Source organism: Cyprinodon tularosa, unplaced genomic scaffold (assembly GCF_016077235.1).
Source record: "Cyprinodon tularosa strain WSP-4 unplaced genomic scaffold, ASM1607723v1 ctg1102, whole genome shotgun sequence".
NCBI classification, from domain to species: domain Eukaryota; kingdom Metazoa; phylum Chordata; class Actinopteri; order Cyprinodontiformes; family Cyprinodontidae; genus Cyprinodon; species Cyprinodon tularosa.
Genome location: NW_024037897.1, coordinates 152,638 through 174,366, shown reverse-complemented (window position 1 = coordinate 174,366; position 21,729 = coordinate 152,638). Strand labels below are relative to the sequence as shown.

Genomic DNA, 21,729 nt, shown 5'->3' with positions numbered 1-21,729 from the left:
CTCTCCACCTGAGCCGGACACACCTGGCGGAGGACACCACCCAGGTGCAGCTGCTGTTCCTGGACTTCAGCTCCATCATCCCGCAGCATCTGATAGCTGCTAAGAGTTTGCTGCTCAGCACTGATGGCAGAACATGGAAGTAAATCATAATTACATTCCCATAAACCATTGAAAGAACCATAGTCTCCTCCTGAAAGGTAAAACCAGCAGTTTGGACCACGGTACCGGCTCCTAAAACCAGAACCAGGTTTAGAACAGAACTCCATGGTTCTCTTCTAAGCGACTTTAAATCAGCAGGCAACACAAGCTGAAGTATTATTTGGGTTTTTATTAACAGAACATCCGTATGCCAACAAATTCTGGATCAACTGAACTATTTGACAGGTTGGAGAAAGTTCTGCTGACCCGGTTTGACCCGATTCAGTCAGCCAGTCATCTCCTCCTCTTCCTCTGTGGTTTCCTCCAGCTGAAGCTCGTCCCCAGCAGAACCCGTCCCATTGTCCTCTCCGTCAGCAGAGCCCGCTTCGGATTCTTCACCCTCCTCCTCCTCTGTCTCCTCCTCCTCTGTCTCCTCCTCCGTATCCAGAGTCTCTCCGGTCGTCTCTTCTGGATCAGAATCCATCTCCAACAAATTCTCATCATCATCATCTTCCTCCTGGACGTCCTGATCCTCCATGTCTTCGATGATGGACTGCAGGAGGGACCGTCGGGACACCACAGACACGTTCCCTCCCCCGCTGGGGGAGCGTTTGGGCGTGGACGACCCGAGGACCTGGAAGGAACTCCTCAACTCCTCCTCTTCTTCATCACTGTCGTAGATAACGGCTGCTTTCTTCCTCCTGGTAACAACGATGGACTCGTCTGCGGACTCGTTGACGGATCGTACCACAGACTTGTTAATGGACTTGTCCACAGGTCGTACCGTGGACCAGTTTGGAGACTCTTTGACGGACCTGGCCACGGACTCGTCCACGTGTGACTCTGCGCAGCCGTCGGCGGTCCATCTCCTCTCTGACAGAGACTTGTCCACGTTGAAGCTGCCGTCCATCTGGAGCTGAGACAGCAGCTTCCGCTCCTCTTCCTCGCCGTCCGCCTCCTGGACGCCATCATCCGTGTCCTCCAGCTCCAGGTTAAAGTTCCCGTTGAAGGATTCCAGCTGGGCGCTCATCCTGGAGCTTCCAGCTCTGAGGCTGTAGTCAGACTGCTGGAGATCTGAAACTCTTCTGTTCTGCAGAGGGGGGGGGGACTTTAGAGCGCTGTCAGGGTGGGAGGTTCTGCCGGGTCCAGATCTGTCCATCGGTTCTTCTGAGGCGTCTGCAGAGAGATCGATGATCTCAAGGCTTTGATTCTGATGCAGCTCTTCTCCTCCAGAACCAGACTGGTCCAGATTGAAGCTGCCGTCCATCTGGAGCTGAGACAGCAGCTTCCGCTCCTCTTCCTCGCCGTCCGCCTCCTGGACGCCATCGTCTTTGTCCTCCAGCTCCAGGTTAAAGTTCCCGTTGAAGGATTCCAGCTGGGCGCTCATCCTGGAGCTTCCAGCTCTGAGGCTGGAGTTGGACTGCTGGAGATCTGAAACTCTTCTGTTCTGCAGAGGGGGGGTGGACTTTAGGGCGCTGTCAGAGTAGGAGGTTCTGCCGGGTCCATCAGGGCATCCATCTGCTGTAATCTGAACCAGGCTGGCCTCAGGTCCAGATCCGTCCATCGGTTCTTCAGAGGCGTCTGCAGAGAGATCGATGATCTCAATGCTTTGATTCTGATGCAGCTCTTCTCCAGAACTAGACTGGTCCAGATCCACTACGTTGGAGTTCTGGTCAGGGGGCGGCGGACTTGGTTTGAAGTTCCTGGGTTTCCTCTCGTGGTCCAGAGGTTGTCTCAGCCAGGCTGGTTCTGTGCTGGAGGCCATGCGCTCCACCAGCTGCATCTGCTGAAACACAAACATGCATCAGCTGGACCCGAACCACAAGGTCAAAGTTCAGCCGCCAACAGCCCCACCTCCATGGATCAGCCCCCCCTCCCTCAGCATTTTAAAGTAACACTTCAGAAAAGCTTGATGGAAATAGCAAACTTTAAAAAAAACTCAACTTGATACACATAATGCGAAGCACCGGTTGTGATCATCTGTTTCCGCAGTCGCCGTCCTCCTGAATGTTCATATTAAGACGGAAACATGGCTGGTAGAAACGTCGCCATAACTGACTGACATGTTAACGTAAGAACAACTCACCTGATAGAAACACATTGACGAACACCTTCTTCCATTACTGATCTATTCTAGATCTGCGCCGCATGTTGGAGTAGCTCTGCTAGCTTGCCTCTCATTTTTAAAGCTATAGAGGAGGATCCTTTATTTCGTGGTGCATCATCTCAATCATTGGTCCTCCTAACTGTCAATCATTCTGGTGATGTGTTTACGTAAGGCCGTCCTACGTGCTCGTCCCGTTAGCTATCTTTTTCTTTCAAGCGTCTTTCAGGCTTGGAGCCGTTCACCAAACGAACGTCCAATCAGCGTTGGCTTTGAGGCGAGTTGAGGTGTGACGCAACGAAAAGCGCGACAGTTCAGTCTAAAGAACATGGCGGCTTCAGCCGATGAAACTAGCGTTAGCGTGGCTATCGAGCAAGTTTTATCGGAATTACAGAGTATTTCTTCACTGAAAGAAGAGCAAAACACTGCTCTGGAGGCTTTTCTCAGAGGAAAAGATGGTTTTGCTCTTCTCCCGACTGGTTTCAGCAAGAGTTTGATCTAGGGATGCACGATATAATCGGCCCCCTATTGGTATCGGCCTTAAAACTGCATATCGGACATCGGCCACCCCACCGATATTTAACCCGATATTTGATCAGCTTCTGAGTTTCTAAAGTCTAAAAAAAAATAAAAAATACTACTTCTTCTTCTTCCTCAAAAACTCTTTTACAGACTTAAAAACTTCTAAAGACGAGGGAAAAAATATTGATACATTAAAATATCCCAATATCTTCATATGCTGATATATTGCCATTTAAAAACACCATATCAATCTCTTTTACTAATGAAATATTGCTATATGTCATCGTTATGCTACGCAATCCCCCGAAAATTCACCAAATGTTGCCATATTTTTATATGTTGATATATTGACGCGGTATCAATCTATTTTACTAACAAAATCTCACAAGAATTTGCAAAATATCACGAGAGTTTGTAACAGAACGATGAAATTTCACGAGATTTTGAAAGTAAAATAGATCGATACCGCGTTTTTAAAAATCAATTTGATATCAGGATATGAAAATATATTTGAGTATATTATTTTTCAAAGTGTCAGAAATGGATAACAAAACTGCTATTTTCAATGACTACTTATTTTTGTCCAGCTTTAACATCGGTATCGATATCGGTTATCGGCTACATGAGTTTTAAAATATCGGCATATCGGATATCGGCCAAAATCCCAATATCCTGCATCCCTAGTTTATCTATCAATTGGCTCCTCTTCGTCGTCGCTCTGTTAGTACGTCATATGCTTCGTTGATCTGATTGGTTAATTTGGCCCGTCTATCACCAACATAGGCCAATCAGCTAACCAGTATTTTCATCCCTTCCCAAAATTACTTCAACGGAAGGTTTCCAGATGGATATGCGGAGCAAATCCATCTGGCGGAGTCAGGTTAAAGAACTCCTACATCTCTGAAGTAAGACCTTCTCTTGGGAAATCAGATCACAATCTTGTTTTTCTCTGCTCAGATTATAAACCAAGTAGGAAGCATTTACAGTTGTTGGTGTTTAGGCTTGGTTTGTTTCTGGTTTATTTGGTTTGGGTGGTGGTGTTTCGTTTAGGTTGCCACACTGACCTATATTCTGCTCTGCCACTGGTGGCGATGTGGAAGGGAGAGCTATAAAGGTGAGAGAGCAAAAAGGGTTTGGGTGACGGGAAGTCATACGGTTTTTACCGCTTTCTTTGGTACACAGTAGCTTCTGTCCACTGGATAAGTTCTGTCATATCCACACTCTCCATAATTACCTGTCCATCTCACCTTTTGTACCAGACTGCTACTCGGATTGTTTGTTCATTTACAAACGGACTTCAATAAATGCTGCTTTTGTTGTGAACGTAGCATTACAGGAATGACTAGAAGAACCTCATCATGACTGAGCGCTAGCTCTCCATCACACACACAACCAGGTTTGCTCAATGACCCACCTGCAGCTCAGACTCTGCCTTCACCAATTCCTGGGCCTTCTGGACTCGGCCTTGGATGTATTGATATTCCTCCTGGTCCTCAGGATCCTCGTCATGGTTGACATCTTGTGAGAACATGAGGTCGTGGTCAGAGATTCCAAACATGTGCATAGCATGTAGATGAGCGATGTGCTCGTCCAATGCCGGGTCGGTCCGTCTGTGTCTGGAGTGAAGCGCCTGCAGCTGAAGCTGGGTGGTTGAAGATCTCGGGTCCTCCAGGGTAAAGAGCTCCTTCAGTTCTTGGCGACTGAAGTACCTGAAGGGGTTCTTTTTGTCCCCGGTGTTCTGCCTGATCAGGGAGTCTTTGAAAACCTGTCGCCTGTAGATCTTCTCCTCCACCGTTCCACAGGTTATCAGTCTGTAGATCACTACGTTTTCTTTCTGACCGATGCGGTACGCTCTGTCCACAGCCTGAGCGTCCGTGGCTGGGTTCCAGCTGGGGTCGTAGATGACGACTCTGTTAGCTGCCGTCAGGGTGATGCCCACTCCTCCCACCTGAGTGGTGAGGAGAAACACGGAGTAACGTTTGTCTTTTTGAAAGCGAGAGATCAGTTTTTCTCGTTCTGTGATCTGCGTGATGGTTCCATCCAGTCTCAGGACTTTGAAACCCCTGTTGCCAAGGATCCGTTCGAGGATGTCCAGGACCACCCGATAGTGCGCAAAGACCAGCGTTCGGTGGCCTTCTTCTCTGAGCTGCTCCAGAAGAGCCAACAGAAACACTAGTTTCCCAGACTCTGATATTAAAGTTTCATCTGAAACGTTTGCAATGTTGTGAGCATCACCCTCGCCGTTTTCAGCCTCTGGGTTTTCTTCCAGACCCAACTTTGCAATGGCGTTGGCAGAAAGCAGTCTTGGATGGTCACACAACTTTTTTAGAATGGTTAGCTCAGCTAGCGGAGATCTGGTGGTCATTAGCAGCTCCTTGATGTGGTCTAGACCAATAAACTGCCTGTAGATGTCCTCCTGAACTGCACTAAGGTAGGTCCAGACAACCAGGTCGTTTTTCCGAGTCAGCTCGGGCATCACTGCTCCAGAAGTTGGCGGATTTTTATTGTCTTCCTGGTTGTTTGATTCAGGGTTGGCCTCTTTTTCACCAGCCTTCTTCTTCTGCACTTCTGATTTAGTTCTACGAAGGAAGTAAGGTTTGATTAGGGTCATGAGGTTCTCAGAAATCCTGGAACCGAGAGCTTTTTCTCCAGGAGTAGCATCCTTCTCCCTGGCACGGGTGATGGGGTTTTCATACTCTGTTTTGAAAGTCTTGGCTGTTCCCAGTAAAGATCCCTGACAGGCAAAGTCAAAGAGCGTCCACATTTCCCGGAGGTTGTTCTGCACCGGCGTTCCCGTCAGGAGGATCCTGTTCTTGGACGGAATGGCGTAAGCACTTTTGGCCGTTTTGGTGGAAGGGTTTTTAATCTTGTGTGCCTCATCCAGGATCATGTAGTCCCAACAGAACTCCTTCCCTCGATACGAGGCTAGCTGTTGCCAGTTGCTCATCAACATGGTGTAGCTGGTGATGATGACCCCTCCTCTGCTCTGGACCTTCTCCAGGTTCCTGGTCCGCTCTGCTTTACTGCTGCCATAAAAGGCCTTCACCCTCATACCTGGAGTCCATTTGCCAAACTCCCTGACCCAGTTTGTGATGAGTGATGTTGGCATTACTAGCAGTGTGTGTTTTATCAGCTCGTTGTCATACATGCCGGAGAGGAACGAAATGATCTGGATGGTTTTTCCGAGCCCCATGTCATCAGCCAGAACTCCTCCTTTGAGACGGTCCCTGTAGAGGCTGTAGAGGAAGGAAACGCCGTCTCTCTGATAGTCATACAGGTTGTCGTGTAGTTCTTTAAACAGCATTAAGCCGCTGTTGTTCACATTGATGAACTCATCTTCATCCTCCAAGTTGTTCTCAGCTAGAATTTCTTCAATTTTCTTTATCCTGTTCTCCAGTTTGGGGGTTTGGTGAATGTTGAACGCCTGTTTGAACAGCTTCAATGCTTGTTCAATGTCTCCCTGCTTGGCGGAAGCTTTCGCTTTTGAAATTAACCTGAAAGATACAGAGCAGAACATCAGTTGGATCTGCTTTAGTCCAGAATAAACCAGCAGTAGATCCAGCTATCCAGATTCCTGATCTACAACCACTTTAACAGGTGTTTAGTGCAGGGACTGAGGGTGAGGTACTTTATGAACCTCTATCTGCTGCATGGTCGCCCAGCCCCAGCAGACAAACAAAATGAACTTAAACTAGGGATAGGTCCAGCAACACAGACGCATCGGCACATGAGTTCAGCTCATAGAGGTCTGTGTCGGCACGCGTATCACTACAAGAATGCCGCATGACCGATACAAGAGCTTTTTCTATCTGACTCTGAGGTGCTAACATTGTTTGCTCGGAAGTATTTCTGACAAATGTATCCTTGATCATCTGCAGTTCATGATCTTCTGTCGGTGTGCCTTTGTCACTTGACTCCTGATTTTCTTTGTATTATATTAATTTTAACATTTGTCACAAGGACTATTGACTCAATGTTGATGTATAATTGCCTGGAGTTGCTAAATATTTTAGAAAAATGGGTGATTGTGTTTCATTTCCGATGCAAACTGATCAGAATTTCTTTCCTTACTGATCTACGCGACTTAAACTTGCACTGCAAGCTAGATTGTTGCAAGATCTGAGTTTTCAGTCTAAGAACAATCCATCGCGATAGACTCCCGCCAATACGTCCGCCTCGTAACAACCAGCGAGTCGGACCAATGACATGCCAGCAGTGTTTGTTGGGAAGGAACATGTAGGGATAACGGCAGTCAGAATGGCCTTGCTTGGGTATTGCAAACATGGCTACGCTGGAGGACTCGCCTGTCGATACCGCATTGACTTGGTTTAAGATTTATCCTCTCACAAGTTGTAACCTACGTCCTTCAATCGTCCTAGCAAAGTTTTTCCATAGAGGGTGTGCTTTGCAAATCCTACAAAACTCATTGCATGATTACATGAGGACTTCACCGTAATCATCCAACAATGGTCTACATGTCAGAGAACACGTCCCACCTGGGAGGAGAGTGTTGGCCTAGTGGTCAGAGCAGTGCGCTTGTGTTCTGAGAAGGTTGCAAGTACCCAGTTCAATCCCCCCAAGCAAGACCCTTAACCCCACTCTGCACCCCGGGTGCCACACACTGCCCCCGAAGGGGATGGGTTAAATGCAGAGAGTTAGTTTCCCCATTGTGAGATCAATAAATCAGTTTAGATCAATTTATATCCTTTCTACCCGTCATTTGTGGCGCACGTCTGAAACAATGCACTGCTATGATTGGCTGAAAGCGTATTATGGAAGGTGGGTACTAGCTGGCACGCCACTCAATCAGCTCAAAGTATTGTACTAAACGTCCCTCCTTTTCATGGACAGACTGAACAGCAGCCATCTTTGATTAATAACAGAACTCCAATCAGTTCTACACACATCATAAACTCATAAACTGGCTACTTCCAGTTTATACCTGACTGCCTTCTTAAGGTAAGTGCGCCCCTGCCCAAAACGAGCGAATGGTGATGACAGCGAGCAGGCCGAATTACAGACTGGATTACAGGGATTCTTTTAGCCACTTTATTTCCCAACGTCTTCTGGCTCCAGTGGGCATTTGGTTAGTGTCCACTATCCGACAGCTGAAAGATCTCTGAGCCCTCCTTTCCAGATCTCAGGTGGGGTGGGACTTCTTCACGTTGCGCTGTTGGTATGTATTGTTTTTATGTGAAACTTGGGTCAACGGCTGTGAGTCCTCTGCTTTTTCAGAGCTGCTACCTCTGGACTGTACTTTTATAAATACACCAAGAACCACTGGTCGGGGTGGAGGTAGAGCGGTTGTTCTGAGGAACTGTGTGAATCACAGTGATATCTGATTGCTGTTGAACTAGGCTGTTTAGAGCTGCGATGGACTGCCTCAGTACCATGTGTTGTTGTTTAGACCGCCGAAATACAACAAAGACTTTATTGATGACTTTTCTAACTTTGTTGCTTTCATGTTGCCACGCTATGACAAGATTTTAATTGTTGGCGATTTTAATATTCACGTCCGCTGTTCGTCAAAACCTGTGGCCAGAGAGTTTTAAATGTGGTTGTATTGTTATTCTGTTTTAAAACTATTTGAGCATAGTAAGTGTGAATTTGAAGTTGCAGAGAGTTGCAGAAGTTTTGTATTTGTAGAAGTTAAAAAAAAAATTCACAAGTATAATTTTTTTTTAAACCTGTTCAAATTTTAAGTATGAGTACATAAATTCACATCAGAAACCTCTTACGTTCTCAGTTTTGCTTCAAATGGTTCAGAACTATTGTTGCAAAATTATGTGTTCATTGTAACTTTGGTGTTTTGTATCTGTACATTTTTTTAATCTGTCACAATTACAAAAAAACTTACACCTTTTCAAATTCTTGAGTGCAAGTACACAAACTGTTCAGTGAGTTGCACATCAAAAATGTCTTCCATTCAGTTTTGCTACAGTTGATCTAAAACAAACGCTGCCAAACTAATTCAAACACGTGTATTAAAATCTTTTAAAAAAAACAAAAAAAGATTTCTTTAACACAAATACTAATCAATGAATACAACTGCACCAATCTGCTGCTGTGAGTCACAATTTAAACTTTACAAGTTACGCCTTCGTTTTTCACTTTTGACGCAAATATCTCACCAATAAAAGTGATTTGTGAGTTGTGGGTAGTACCCTTGATCGGACAGCAGAGGGCGCTGTCACTTATAACCGTGACCAAAGAGAGCCTGACCTGACTGCTGCTGGATGAAAACCTTCAAATGGACAAAAGATTTGCAGGTCTGGCATGATTAGGGACAGAACAAACAAAATGTCTTTGGATGATTTTGATCATTTCATGTGTTTACTGATGTATAAAGACAAAGCTAACAGGATGGACTGCATGCTACGCTATGCTACAGGAACATGTGTTGAGCTGTTGCTGAAGCTTTATTCACTAATAGTTTAAACACTGATATAACATTAGTGTTCATGTGTTCCTCAGATGCTCGTTACATTTCCATTACCAAGTCTGACCAAGAGTCATTTAGTGGAATCCTGATGTCTATTCACTGCTAGCTATTTCAAAGAGGGTAAATAATCATTTAACTAAAGGTTTTTGGTTCTTGATTAAGCAAATCATTTAATAAAACATTATTTGGCCAAATAATGTTTTATTCACCTCATGGATTTGCATTGTGAATTGGTCTGAAAACATTCCAATTTCTTTTAAATTAGTGAAAAGCTAATTTGATCATATCCCAAATTATTCCAGATAAACTTTGGTTTCAAACACAGAATCCATCTAAAACTGTAATATGTTTTTCAACCGTTTTCCCCTTCCTCTTTGTATATAGTAGTTAGTTTAGTTTAGTTGAGTTTTACTAGTCTTAGTTGAGAGTGTTAAACTGAAATACGTTTGACTTGGAGCTGAATGGTTTTTGTTAATAAAATCTTATATTTTGAACAGAAGTTGTGGTGAATTTATTCCATTAATGTGCAGAAATAACTGTTTGACCATGATTAGTGCTCGAATCACTCTTTCATTTATTGTTCTAACACACAGTTAGTAGGACTGTGTGTCATAAACAGTATATAACAGCTGAAATAATATCTGATTAAATAAGATATTTTACCCCCCCCCCCCTACAGGGGAGGGTAATAAACATCTTAAAGCATCAGAAACATAAATTCCCAGCAGGCTGGGAATAGAAAAGAATATAGAATCACAACAGATATAATTGTTAACTAATTTAGCAATCGATAAATGGTTTACTGGAGTATAGAGAAGATATGTGTTCATTTTACCCTGTAACTGGGAGTCATGGTCCTCTGAGAAGCACAGCTTTATTTTTAAGTAATAAAGAAAAACAACATTTAAACTCTGTTTTCTAAAGCTTCTTGCATTACATTATAATTCTATGAACATAATCTGTTGCCATTTTAGCTGAAAAAGCTCTGCAGGCCTAACAAACGGATTTTTCGGCTGGATCTCTAATTTTTTTAACCAACCCATCCCCTAACTTTTAATTAAACATATATTGAAGTAGCTGCCGGTTGAATTACCCGAGTGCTGCTGTGTGTCTCCTTCAACCATATAGCTACGCAGTTAATAAGGACCCCAATAATATGATGTCTCATAGCAACAGATCCAACGATGATTCACCGATAAGCAGGACTTAGGAGCAGCAGGAGAGAGGAAAGAAAAACACTGACTCCAAACGCTCTGAACACAGACAGCTGCAGCAGTTACTGCTGGCTGAAGGAAATGAGCGGAAAGAGGAAACTAATGGTGGGAACATGTCCAGACCAGTCCTTCAGAAAGTGTCTGAATATGATAATAGCTGCAGGAACAAAACATTTCTGGAAAACATTCAAAACAGTTAGTCTGCATTTTGTTTTTTTTAAGAAGAAAAGTGTAGAACTCTAACGTGGGACACAAAGGATCTTTACCTCCTGTAGTTTTCCAGGTCATCTTCTGCGTCCAGGGACATGGATCTGCAAAAACAGAGCAGGTCAGAAGAGCTGCATCACAGAGATCACATCCACACCTTTATCACGTGGCGACGAATCAAACAACTTTGTTTTTTTAAATAATATCATTATTCTATGTTATTAAACTACCTGAAACCGACTCTAATAGAATATTTATTATTTACTTTATTTACCATTTATTTATTTACAGTATTTAACGTTTTATCTACATAAGTTCAGCTTTAAAGGTTAAAATCAAAGTGCACTTCTATATAAGGACGTGCAGAAACTGGCCTGTTTCCAGGTAATAACTGGAGGAGATGACTCAAACCAGCAGCTAACTGGAGTCACAGGTTCTACTTCCTGGTTTACTCTGTTAGCAACGTGTAACACCTGTTTTATGCAGGTAGAAATTAAATTAATAAAGTTTGGTTTGAGCTAAAATCACACTTTCTAAAAATTAATGAGCTATCTTATAAATGTATATTTAAAAGGTTGTTTTTTAGAGTTTGACTAAAGGCCTGTTTAGATGGAGATAATCAACAGCCTGCAAACACTTATCTTCTTCCAAAGGAGCCAATTATTAAGCATTTCTGGTACATTTTATTATAAATATGTAACTAATGTCATTCACAATGTTGGGGTCAGTCTGATGTGGTGCCAGTAAGTTAGCAGCTAGCTCCCTCCATCATGCCAGGGGCAGCTAGCTCCATCCATCATGCCAGGGGCAGCTAGCTCCCTCCATCATGCCAGGGGCAGCTAGCTCCCTCCATCATGCCAGGGGCAGCTAGCTCCCTCCATCATGCCAGGGGCAGCTAGCTCCCTCCATCATGCCAGGGGCAGCTAGCTCCATCCATCATGCCAGGGGCAGCTAGCTCCCTCCATCATGCCAGGGGCAGCTAGCTCCATCCATCATGCCAGGGGCAGCTAGCTCCCTCCATCATGCCAGGGGCAGCTAGCTCCATCCATCATGCCAGGGGCAGCTAGCTCCCTCCATCATGCCAGGGGCAGCTAGCTCCATCCATCATGCCAGGGGCAGCTAGCTCCCTCCATCATGCCAGGGGCAGCTAGCTCCATCCATCATGCCAGGGGCAGCTAGCTCCCTCCATCATGCCAGGGGCAGCTAGCTCCCTCCATCATGCCAGGGGCAGCTAGCTCCATCCATCATGCCAGGGGCAGCTAGCTCCCTCCATCATGCCAGGGGCAGCTAGCTCCCTCCATCATGCCAGGGGCAGCTAGCTCCCTCCATCATGCCAGGGGCAGCTAGCTCCCTCCATCATGCCAGGGGCAGCTAGCTCCATCCATCATGCCAGGGGCAGCTAGCTCCATCCATCATGCCAGGGGCAGCTAGCTCCCTCCATCATGCCAGGGGCAGCTAGCTCCCTCCATCATGCCAGGGGCAGCTAGCTCCATCCATCATGCCAGGGGCAGCTAGCAGGGCAGCTAGCTCCCTCCATCATGCCAGGGGCAGCTAGCTCCCTCCATCATGCCAGGGGCAGCTAGCAGGGCAGCTAGCTCCCTCCATCATGCCAGGGGCAGCTAGCTCCCTCCATCATGCCAGGGGCAGCTAGCTCCCTCCATCATGCCAGGGGCAGCTAGCTCCATCCATCATGCCAGGGGCAGCTAGCTCCCTCCATCATGCCAGGGGCAGCTAGCTCCCTCCATCATGCCAGGGGCAGCTAGCTCCATCCATCATGCCAGGGGCAGCTAGCTCCATCCATCATGCCAGGGGCAGCTAGCTCCATCCATCATGCCAGGGGCAGCTAGCTCCCTCCATCATGCCAGGGGCAGCTAGCTCCCTCCATCATGCCAGGGGCAGCTAGCTCCCTCCATCATGCCAGGGGCAGCTAGCTCCATCCATCATGCCAGGGGCAGCTAGCTCCCTCCATCATGCCAGGGGCAGCTAGCTCCATCCATCATGCCAGGGGCAGCTAGCTCCCTCCATCATGCCAGGGGCAGCTAGCTCCCTCCATCATGCCAGGGCAGCTAGCTCCATCCATCATGCCAGGGGCAGCTAGCTCCATCCATCATGCCAGGGGCAGCTAGCTCCCTCCATCATGCCAGGGGCAGCTAGCTCCCTCCATCATGCCAGGGGCAGCTAGCTCCCTCCATCATGCCATCCATCATGCCAGGGGCAGCTAGCTCCATCCATCATGCCAGGGGCAGCTAGCTCCCTCCATCATGCCAGGGGCAGCTAGCTCCCTCCATCATGCCAGGGGCAGCTAGCTCCCTCCATCATGCCAGGGGCAGCTAGCTCCCTCCATCATGCCAGGGGCAGCTAGCAGGGCAGCTAGCTCCCTCCATCATGCCAGGGGCAGCTAGCTCCCTCCATCATGCCAGGGGCAGCTAGCTCCATCCATCATGCCAGGGGCAGCTAGCTCCCTCCACCATGCCAGGGGCAGCTAGCTCCATCCATCATGCCAGGGGCAGCTAGCTCCCTCCATCATGCCAGGGGCAGCTAGCTCCATCCATCATGCCAGGGGCAGCTAGCTCCCTCCATCATGCCAGGGGCAGCTAGCTCCATCCATCATGCCAGGGGCAGCTAGCAGGGCAGCTAGCTCCCTCCATCATGCCAGGGGCAGCTAGCTCCCTCCATCATGCCAGGCGCAGCTAGCTCCCTCCATCATGCCAGGGGCAGCTAGCAGGGCAGCTAGCTCCCTCCATCATGCCAGGGGCAGCTAGCTCCATTATGCCAGGGGCAGCTAGCTCCATCATGCCAGGGGCAGCTAGCTCTGATGCTAACTAAAGCTGTTAGAAAAAGTGTTTCGAGCCGCTTCACTTACTTTTGCAGCCTCTCTGAAATCTCCGACATCTCCTCTGTGATGTGATTTCCTTCCATGTTGAGGATTTATTGCAAATAAAATGTTTCCAAGAAACACAAACGCGGACTGTGGGGAAAAACCCGAACGAGAAACTTTCTGTTTTTATGTTTCAAACCGGAAAACTTCCCCCCCGCCAATTCAGTACAGCCAATCAGAGGGGACGCTGCAGTGACGTTCTTCTTCTTCTTCTTTTGTTTTTTATTGGCGGATGGCAACCAACTAAAGGTGCATTTACCGCCACCTACCGAACTGGAGTTTGGTCAACAATGATCTCAGACTTCTTTTTTTATCAAGTCAAAAACATTTACATGAAAAAATACTCTCAGAGAGGACAGCTAAGGTGAACATGAACAGATAAAGATCAATTACAATAAAATAAAACAAAAACAAAAAAGTAAAACAACTAACGGGATTTATCTCAGCAAACATTTAAATCAAACATAGACAGAGCCATAGAAATAATAGAAACAAAAGGTGAATGCACTTAGAATAGCGATGAAGTCTCAATTTTTTTTGGCATATTTGTCATTTTTTATCTTTTCAAGAGAAGAAAAATAGGTTTTTAAGTTATTAATAAACCAATGAAAGGAAGCTTTAGAATTTCTCCATTTAGCAGAGTGGATGTGATATTTACCCAACAGCAGGAGGACATTAATAGTATCAGAAACAGGCTGGGGAAGATGGTCCATATAAAAAATCACATCATTTAGTGCAAATGGGGGAACATCATAAATTTTTAAAGAAATCCAATCTTTCAACTTTTTCCAGAAGCGGTGTGTAGTAGGACAGAGGTTAAACATATGTTCAACGGTTTCACTATTATTATTACAAAAAGAACATTGATCCACCTCAAAACCAAATCTTTTCCTTAAAAATTCTGCCACAGGATAAATAAAAAAATAAATAAACAAAGAACATTATCTTTGCCTTCTCTCTTGCCCATGAAGCTGGGGTCCACTTCAGCAGGATCTCCAACAAAGATGGAGATCCGGGCCCAAGACGATCCCAATCTCCAGAATCATGAGGGATAAGTCATTATGGTGAGCATTCAGAAGCAAACTGTTGCAAAACAGAACTTTTGCAACACATTTCTCTTGCGTTTCAGAGCTTATAGAGCCAGACTGGATGAGAAACCTGCCTGGATGTCAGGCACTGAGACAAAGAGAGCCTTCTCTGACTGCTGAGCTGTTGCTGAAACCTGGAACTAAACGCTATTTCTGACATTTTGAATTGAAAAATCTTCCTGGATGGAAGAGAAACGTCTTCAAACTTGGAAACAAAGTTTTTTTTTCTTCTTTTTTGGAATAATAATATAAAGAAGGATCTCATGAGAGGCTGATAAACTCCAAACAGTGCACTTCCTGAAGCTCCCCATTCCTCTCCACAAAGACATCTCAACAAATGATTCACTTTTTTACATTTTTTAAAACTCATTCTATTTGTTGTTTCCGACTAAATTTTTCATCAAAGACGACAACTAAAAACCTCCCTTTATTCACTTGTTCAATCTTCTGATTATAAAGTTTAAATTAAATCCCTTATGCCTTCTATAAAAACTAATAATTTGGGACTTTTATTTGCCACTGCGGTGACATTATCTAATGTATAGACGTTCTATATCTAGACGCCTCATTGGACGCTGCCGGCAGCGAGGCAGGCATGCCTACAGGGCGGCCATCTTGGATCAGACCACAGTTCAGACAGCTGCTGTCAGAATAAATAGGTGCTTTAGGTCTCATTTTAATAACATGAAAGACGAGTCAGAGATAATATTACAATAATCTCTGTCATGTTACAACCCCTTAAAAAATCAAAACTCATTTTAAAATTACGTTTCACTTAGATTACACAGATTGATTCAGATTAAAATCCATTTAAACTCAAACTGGAGGAGCAGAGGCGTAAACAGAACATTTTAATAAGGGTGGCCAGGCAATAACCAATGTGCACTGAGGGGGGGCCTACTTGTATCAATAAACATTCTGCTTAAAATTTATATTTACAAGCATTAATATCTACATAAATTAATTATTTGAAAAGTTTTTATTAAAATTGTTATTTATCTTTGATTTCATTAAAAACTCCTAGATGACTCGCAGAGACGCATAACTTTCTCTTTACCCCATAAAACACTAAATCTAGTTCTGAAAAAAGCGTGAATTCTATATTTATCCCCTTTTATGTTAGTATATTGATGTGTATAATTAACCACAAAGAAATAAAATGTTTTGAATATTCCACTTGAGGGAATTACTGCTGCCACCATCTGAATGAGAGGGAAAAAAGTAGGGGTGGCCACGACCACATCATAGAGAGCGTTCTCAATCAATCAATCAATCAATCAATCAATCAATCAATCAATCAATCAATCAATCAATCAATCAATCAACCAATCAATCAATCAATCAATCAATCAATCAATCAATCAACCAAGCAAATTTATTTGTATAGCCGTTTACAATAGCCAACTGGTACCCAAAGTGCTTCAGAACAAAGCCATAAAACAATACATAACACATATAAAACATACAGATACAATTAAAAGTGCTGTAGTGGTGCAGCGCTGCATGTCCCGAGCCCGTGACATCATCACTGACCCCCCCACCATGGACTGTTCTCCCTGCTGCCCTCTGGGAAGAGGCTTCACAGCATTCAATGCAGGACCAGCAGGTTCCATCCATCCATCCATCCATCCATCCATCCATCCATCCATCCATCCATCCATCCATCCATCCATCCATCCATCCATCCATCCGTTTTCTGTCACATTCATCCCTGCTGGGGTGGCAAGAGGAGCTAGGGCGACAGTGGCGTTGGATGTAGGAGTTTGCCCTGAAATCAAAGGGTTGACGGCTCAAGCCCCACCTTCACCTTTCATTGCTGTTGTGTCCTTGGGCAAGACACCTCACCTGCATTGTCTACTGATGGTGGTCAGAGGGCCCAGTAAACGGTACATTTATGTTGTGCCTAACTAAAGGCTGTTTGTGCTTAGATGTTTGTCTAAACTTCTTCCAAAGCTATTTTTCATTATATGTTTTTTTTTTATCATTATTTATCAGTTAATGTGTTTCATAGACATCTTATTAATCCAGTTTCCAAACTCATCCAGAGCCAGAGCTCTGTTGAACCGTCCATCCCACCTGCTCTTAGCATGAATGATTTTATGGGATTCTTTATGAATAAGATTGATCTTATAACAATTAGCAAAAATAAAAATAAGATCATTAGCACTCCTCTAAATACGATTGCTTTATCTCTGGAAGGTTAAATCTTCTTACCAATCTGATATGTTTGGATCAAGAACATTTCCATGCAGGTAGAATGCAAGCAGCTGGAACTGTAGCTCCCCCTGGTGGTATATTGATATTGTAGAACTTCTCTCAGATTCAATAATGCTGCCAGGCATGTAGATCACATCATTATGATTTAGCAAGATGAACAACTCTCTGATTTCTATTCTATATTTATAATTATAATTCCCATCTAGATAATAGCACCAGACCTCTTCAAATAACAACAATTGTTGATATTCAAAGCAGACTGAATCATTTCCAGTTCTTTGGAACCCAACAAACTAAACAATCTCAATAATTTTATTCTCAGACAGTGCTTCTGCCCGCCCCCAAGGCCCTGAACTTATAAACGTCCAGATAATGAAAAATATTTTTAGGGGGTAGGGTTGAGAATTTTGATCTAACTTCAAAAAAAAAAAAAAAAAAATAGACTTACAAATCTGGCAATAATACCATTTAAAGGCTAATACAATTTTCTACTAGTCCATGTAAATATATATATATAATTTGTTTTATTTGCATATATTTGTACATTACATATCTTTAAAAAAGTATCTGTCAAACAGAAAATTTCATTTTCCTTTATTAAAAATTGTTATAAATTTAAACATTCACAATATATAAGTCAAATCTGATTAAAATAAAGTAATTTTCTTTGTTTATACTTTTACAAAGATATTGGTATTTTCTTTATTCATGTTGCATCCATTAAATGACATAAATCTAAATTGTGGGGGTAAAGTACAAGTCTTTATTTTATGGCAGTGACACCAGAAGAAAGCTAATACAGTCTCCTATTTGTTTATGTAAAAAGATATATACTTTAAAAATACTAGCTAAAAATACTTTATAAAAAGTATAAACAAAGAAAATAACTTTATTTTGGAGCAGCCTAAAAAGAATTTTTCAGCCATTGCACTTTTATTTTAATTTTCTCCTTGTTTCATAATTTAAAATCCTAGTCCACAAGCATCCTCGTTTACATTTCCCCCTAAATTTTCCCCTTATATGTTTACATTATTCATTGATTGCATCTAAAAACATCAAAGATATTTTCAATTTAAACATAAATATGAAATAATACAATATAACCTACAATAATTTAAATTACATCATTGTACTAGGTCATCAAAATAATTCAGTTTATTCTGTCCAATCACCTGCCTGTAGTGTCTTTAAATGTCCAGCAGGGGTCAGTATTTTGTGAGATACAGTTTGGCCACACGATGCCGCATTTAACCATCACTATTCTTCAGGTTATTGACTTTAAAAGTTTGTCATTGAAATTCAAAATAAAAAATAATTAACTGTGGAGCTCAGCGGGGCCCTGCCTGGCGGAGATACAAAGTTTATCCCTTAAAGTTTATCTCTTTTAAATGAAAAAACTGTTATATTAGTTAGAACAGGACAGAGGAGGTCTAAGAAGAGGCCCTGTTTTAATTTATTTTTCTACAGAAAGAAAACATATCTCTATTCACGCGCACCAACTTTGTACTGACTGACCGACCGCACCCTCCACGCGTGTTCGCGCGGCCACATTTAATGCTGGCAACGTGCGCGCGCCCCCACTGCAGGGCTCAACGTTGACATACATCTGGTGATCTTTGGCGCGCAACCGCTGCCCTGCTGTGAGTTTAACTCCTTTCACCAGATGGTGCAAGTGGGCGGGGTTTGTCTGGTATAGTGTGAAACATTAAAGCATTTCCCCGCCGGTGTACGCTCTAACATGAATAAAACGCACCGTGTATGCCGAGAAATGCGGATGAAGGGAGATCCGCCCACCGTAGCAACCCGTCTACTGTTCTGGACTCTGGTTCGCTGAAATAAACGTCAGTCATTACGTCTCAAATACTGATTGGTTTGCTAGCATGAAGCCCCGCCTATTGTTTAATATAAATTTAGCGCAGAAGTCCGCCATCTTTTTCTGTACCCTGTCTCTTCCTCTCGCCGGACAGGAAAGCTTCTCGTCCAGCCCGCAGACATCATGGCCAACCCCAGAGTCTTCTTCGACATCACAGCCGACGGCAGTCCTGTGGGCCGCGTGGTTATGGAGGTAAAGCCGCGGAATGCTGCCGGTTAGCACGTGCTAGTGTGCGTGGGTGATCCTGGCGCGAGGAGCGCCCGTGTCTGCTCGGCAGGTTTTAAACTAGCTGTCCGCGGTGGAACCGGAACCAGCTCTGATCCAAGGAAGCGCGCGCCCCGTTGGGGGCGCCGCTCACTCTAAACACGGAGCTGTCGCAGCAGCCGCCGCTGTTACGCGGCGCCTCTGAAAGCGCGCCGCTCTTTGTTGCAGGGGCCGCGCGGCCTACTTCATGTGACTGAGGCAGCGGCTGCACGCGGGCAGCCGGAGTGACTATCTGCCGGTGTCCTGATGGGTCTGGGAGAACCGGCCCGCCGCAGCAGAGGCTCAGGCCCGGTTCAGTTCTGGAAAGTTCCACATAGCTGAGGGGGGGAGGGGCGCCGTCTGAGGAGGGAGATGCGGATATCCCACCCCCACCCCACCCCACCCCACCCGTTAACCTCCCCGGTGCTGCGGATCGGAAAACTGTGTGAATGCTCAGCTGCGTTTTTCTGGATTTAAATTTCCGCCATTGTTGCAGCGGCGCGTGGGGCGTTCCCAGGTCCGGCCTCAGTCCTCACATGAACCGTAATCTCACATCTCGCGGTAATGTGCGCGTCTTGGCTGCTGGTTTGGGTCTGAGCGTGCCGCAGCGGTGTTGCAGCGGCTGTTCCATCGCAGCCCGCATAGTTTGCGGTGAACTTCTGCTTTATAGAATATGAAGAAATGTCCCAGAGTGGAAAACTACTGCATGAGAGGCGGGATGCGTGGAAGTTTCCTGTTCCTCCATGTTGGACGCAGCAGGTCTGTCTGGTTGTAGCAGTCAGTAAATGTTTTTCTCCTCCTGCAGCTCCGCCCTGATGTGGTTCCAAAGACCAGCGAGAACTTCCGGGCTCTGTGCACCGGCGAGAAGGGCTACGGCTACAAGGGCTCCACCTTCCACCGCATCATTCCTGAGTTCATGTGCCAGGTGAGTCACTGCTCCTCCCCCCCACCTAGCAGCCACCCCCTCCACCTGGCTGAGTTTGATCGGCTGTTCACTGTTGGGCCTGCAGGGCGGCGACTTCACCAACCACAACGGAACCGGTGGAAAGTCCATCTACGGCAACAAGTTTGCTGATGAGAACTTCACCCTGAAGCACGAGGGCGCCGGCATCCTGTCCATGGCCAACGCTGGCCCCAACACAAACGGGTCACAGTTCTTCATCTGCACAGCAAAGACCACCTGGTACGGCCTCCTGGTTCTGATCCAGCCTCCTCTTTAGAATCGGTTTCATTGCCTTTTCAGTCCTGGATCAGGCTGCATCCGGTTCTGCTTTCTGGAGCCCAGAACGGGGCTCCGTGGGTCGGATCGGTGAGTGGAGGTGTCTAATTCCTGCCGTTTGTCTGCAGGCTGGATGGGAAGCACGTGGTGTTCGGCCGCGTGGTGGAGGGTATGGACGTGGTGAAGAAGATGGAGTCCTACGGCACCTCCTCTGGTAAGCCCAAGGCCAAGATCAACATCGCCGACTGCGGACAGCTCTGAGCGCCACCGGGACCCTCCCAACACGCACCAACGCCCCTCTGCTCCTGTAGTCTACCCCTTTAGGCTCCACCCCTCCATGAATCAACATTCCCATCGATGGAGAGTCGGCCGATATCCCCCCCCTTCCCTTTTTGTGTTCAGATCAATGTTGCTGCATCTGTGACTTTGTCTTTTTGAAGTTTCTTTTGCATTAACGTTTTTCCACAACGCCCTGACGGTTTTTTGTTAAATCGAATAAATCAGAAAATAAAGATGCCTTGATAATGAAGCCTGTCTCTGGGTTTTCTGTGACCATCTGATCTGATGGGGGGTGGAGGGTTTAATGAGGGTTTTAACAGCTGCAGGACTGTTTAAAACAGCTGTCCAGGTAAACTGGTCAGAAGTGACCTTTACTCCGGGTCGGGAACATGAGTTAAACTGAACATTCGCTCTAATGATGAAGCCTGGGCTGAACAGGACAGTTTGATCATGAAGCATTTTGGGAGTGGCTGAAACCTTCAAGCTGGTTCTGCAGTGGCGTCACCACTCCATCTATAGAATAACTACTTTAGGTGGGTCAGAGTTCCTTTAGAATATATGCATATTCTATTCGACTACTGTGACTGCTCAGCATGTCCAATGAAATCATGCAAAACAAGTATTTTCTATAACTTGTCTTGCATTCTTTAAGTGTAACTACTTTCAGTACTGTGGTTTTCAGTGACCTGCATGTGCAGGATGGATCGGGTGGTGATGCGGCCTGCTGCTGCACTGTGGTCCAAAGCTTTCTTAGGGGAACTTCATCAGTCTCAGTTACCATGGCAACCAGAGGGAAGAAAAGGCATCAAATTAAAGATAAACATGATTCCATCTATACTTTGAAGTTTCATGATATATAATCCTGTAAACTGTAGCTCGTCCAAATCCAACCTGTCAAGTCTGCTCGTATTCAGAATTCAAACTTCAGAAAGTACTTTAAGAACAATATGTTCAGTGTTTTTAATTGTAATTTCATTTGAATGCTTTACTGGAGGTGTCTTTTTTTTTTTTTTTTTTTTTTTACTGATTAACGCTAAATTAAATCACCCCAAACGTATTGGTTCTTATAATGATCCATTGATTATTCGTCGCTGACTGATCTTTTCCTTTATCAGGTTCCTGGTCCTGGTTTCAGTGTTCCACTGGTTTCCAGGGTTATTTTCCAGTTTGATCCAGAATCATTAGAACTTCCATCTGAGCGACTCTGCTGGAGCGAAACATTGGCCCCTAAACTGGGGTTTGGGGCCCCAGTGGGCCCTGGCATAGACGTTACTGTAGACGCCTCACCACATGCTGCAAACGGCA

The 21,729-nt window shown here is 45.1% G+C and overlaps 2 protein-coding genes across 3 annotated transcripts; one reads left to right on the top strand and one right to left on the bottom strand.

Moving 5' to 3' along the window:
• Positions 1-310: 310 nt before the first annotated feature.
• ercc6l (excision repair cross-complementation group 6-like) lies at positions 311-13,673 on the bottom strand. 2 transcript variants are annotated; one of them, XM_038297468.1, is made up of 4 exons: positions 13,491-13,673; positions 10,687-10,731; positions 4,179-6,258; positions 311-1,924 (listed from the first exon to the last, which is right to left on the bottom strand). In XM_038297468.1, the coding sequence occupies exons 1-4, from the start codon at positions 13,544-13,546 to the stop codon at positions 425-427; spliced, it is 3,681 nt and encodes a 1,226-aa protein (XP_038153396.1). In that variant the 5' UTR covers positions 13,547-13,673; the 3' UTR covers positions 311-424. The 2 variants fall into 2 exon arrangements, with proteins under 2 accessions (XP_038153396.1, XP_038153406.1); XM_038297478.1 differs by having other exon boundaries at positions 311-1,921.
• Positions 13,674-18,716: 5,043 nt separating this feature from the next.
• Positions 18,717-20,674, top strand: ppiaa (peptidylprolyl isomerase Aa (cyclophilin A)). Its single transcript, XM_038297455.1, has 4 exons — positions 18,717-18,875; positions 19,732-19,851; positions 19,937-20,109; positions 20,274-20,674. The coding sequence occupies exons 1-4, from the start codon at positions 18,807-18,809 to the stop codon at positions 20,404-20,406; spliced, it is 495 nt and encodes a 164-aa protein (XP_038153383.1). The 5' UTR covers positions 18,717-18,806; the 3' UTR covers positions 20,407-20,674.
• The last annotated feature ends 1,055 nt before the right edge of the window (positions 20,675-21,729 follow it).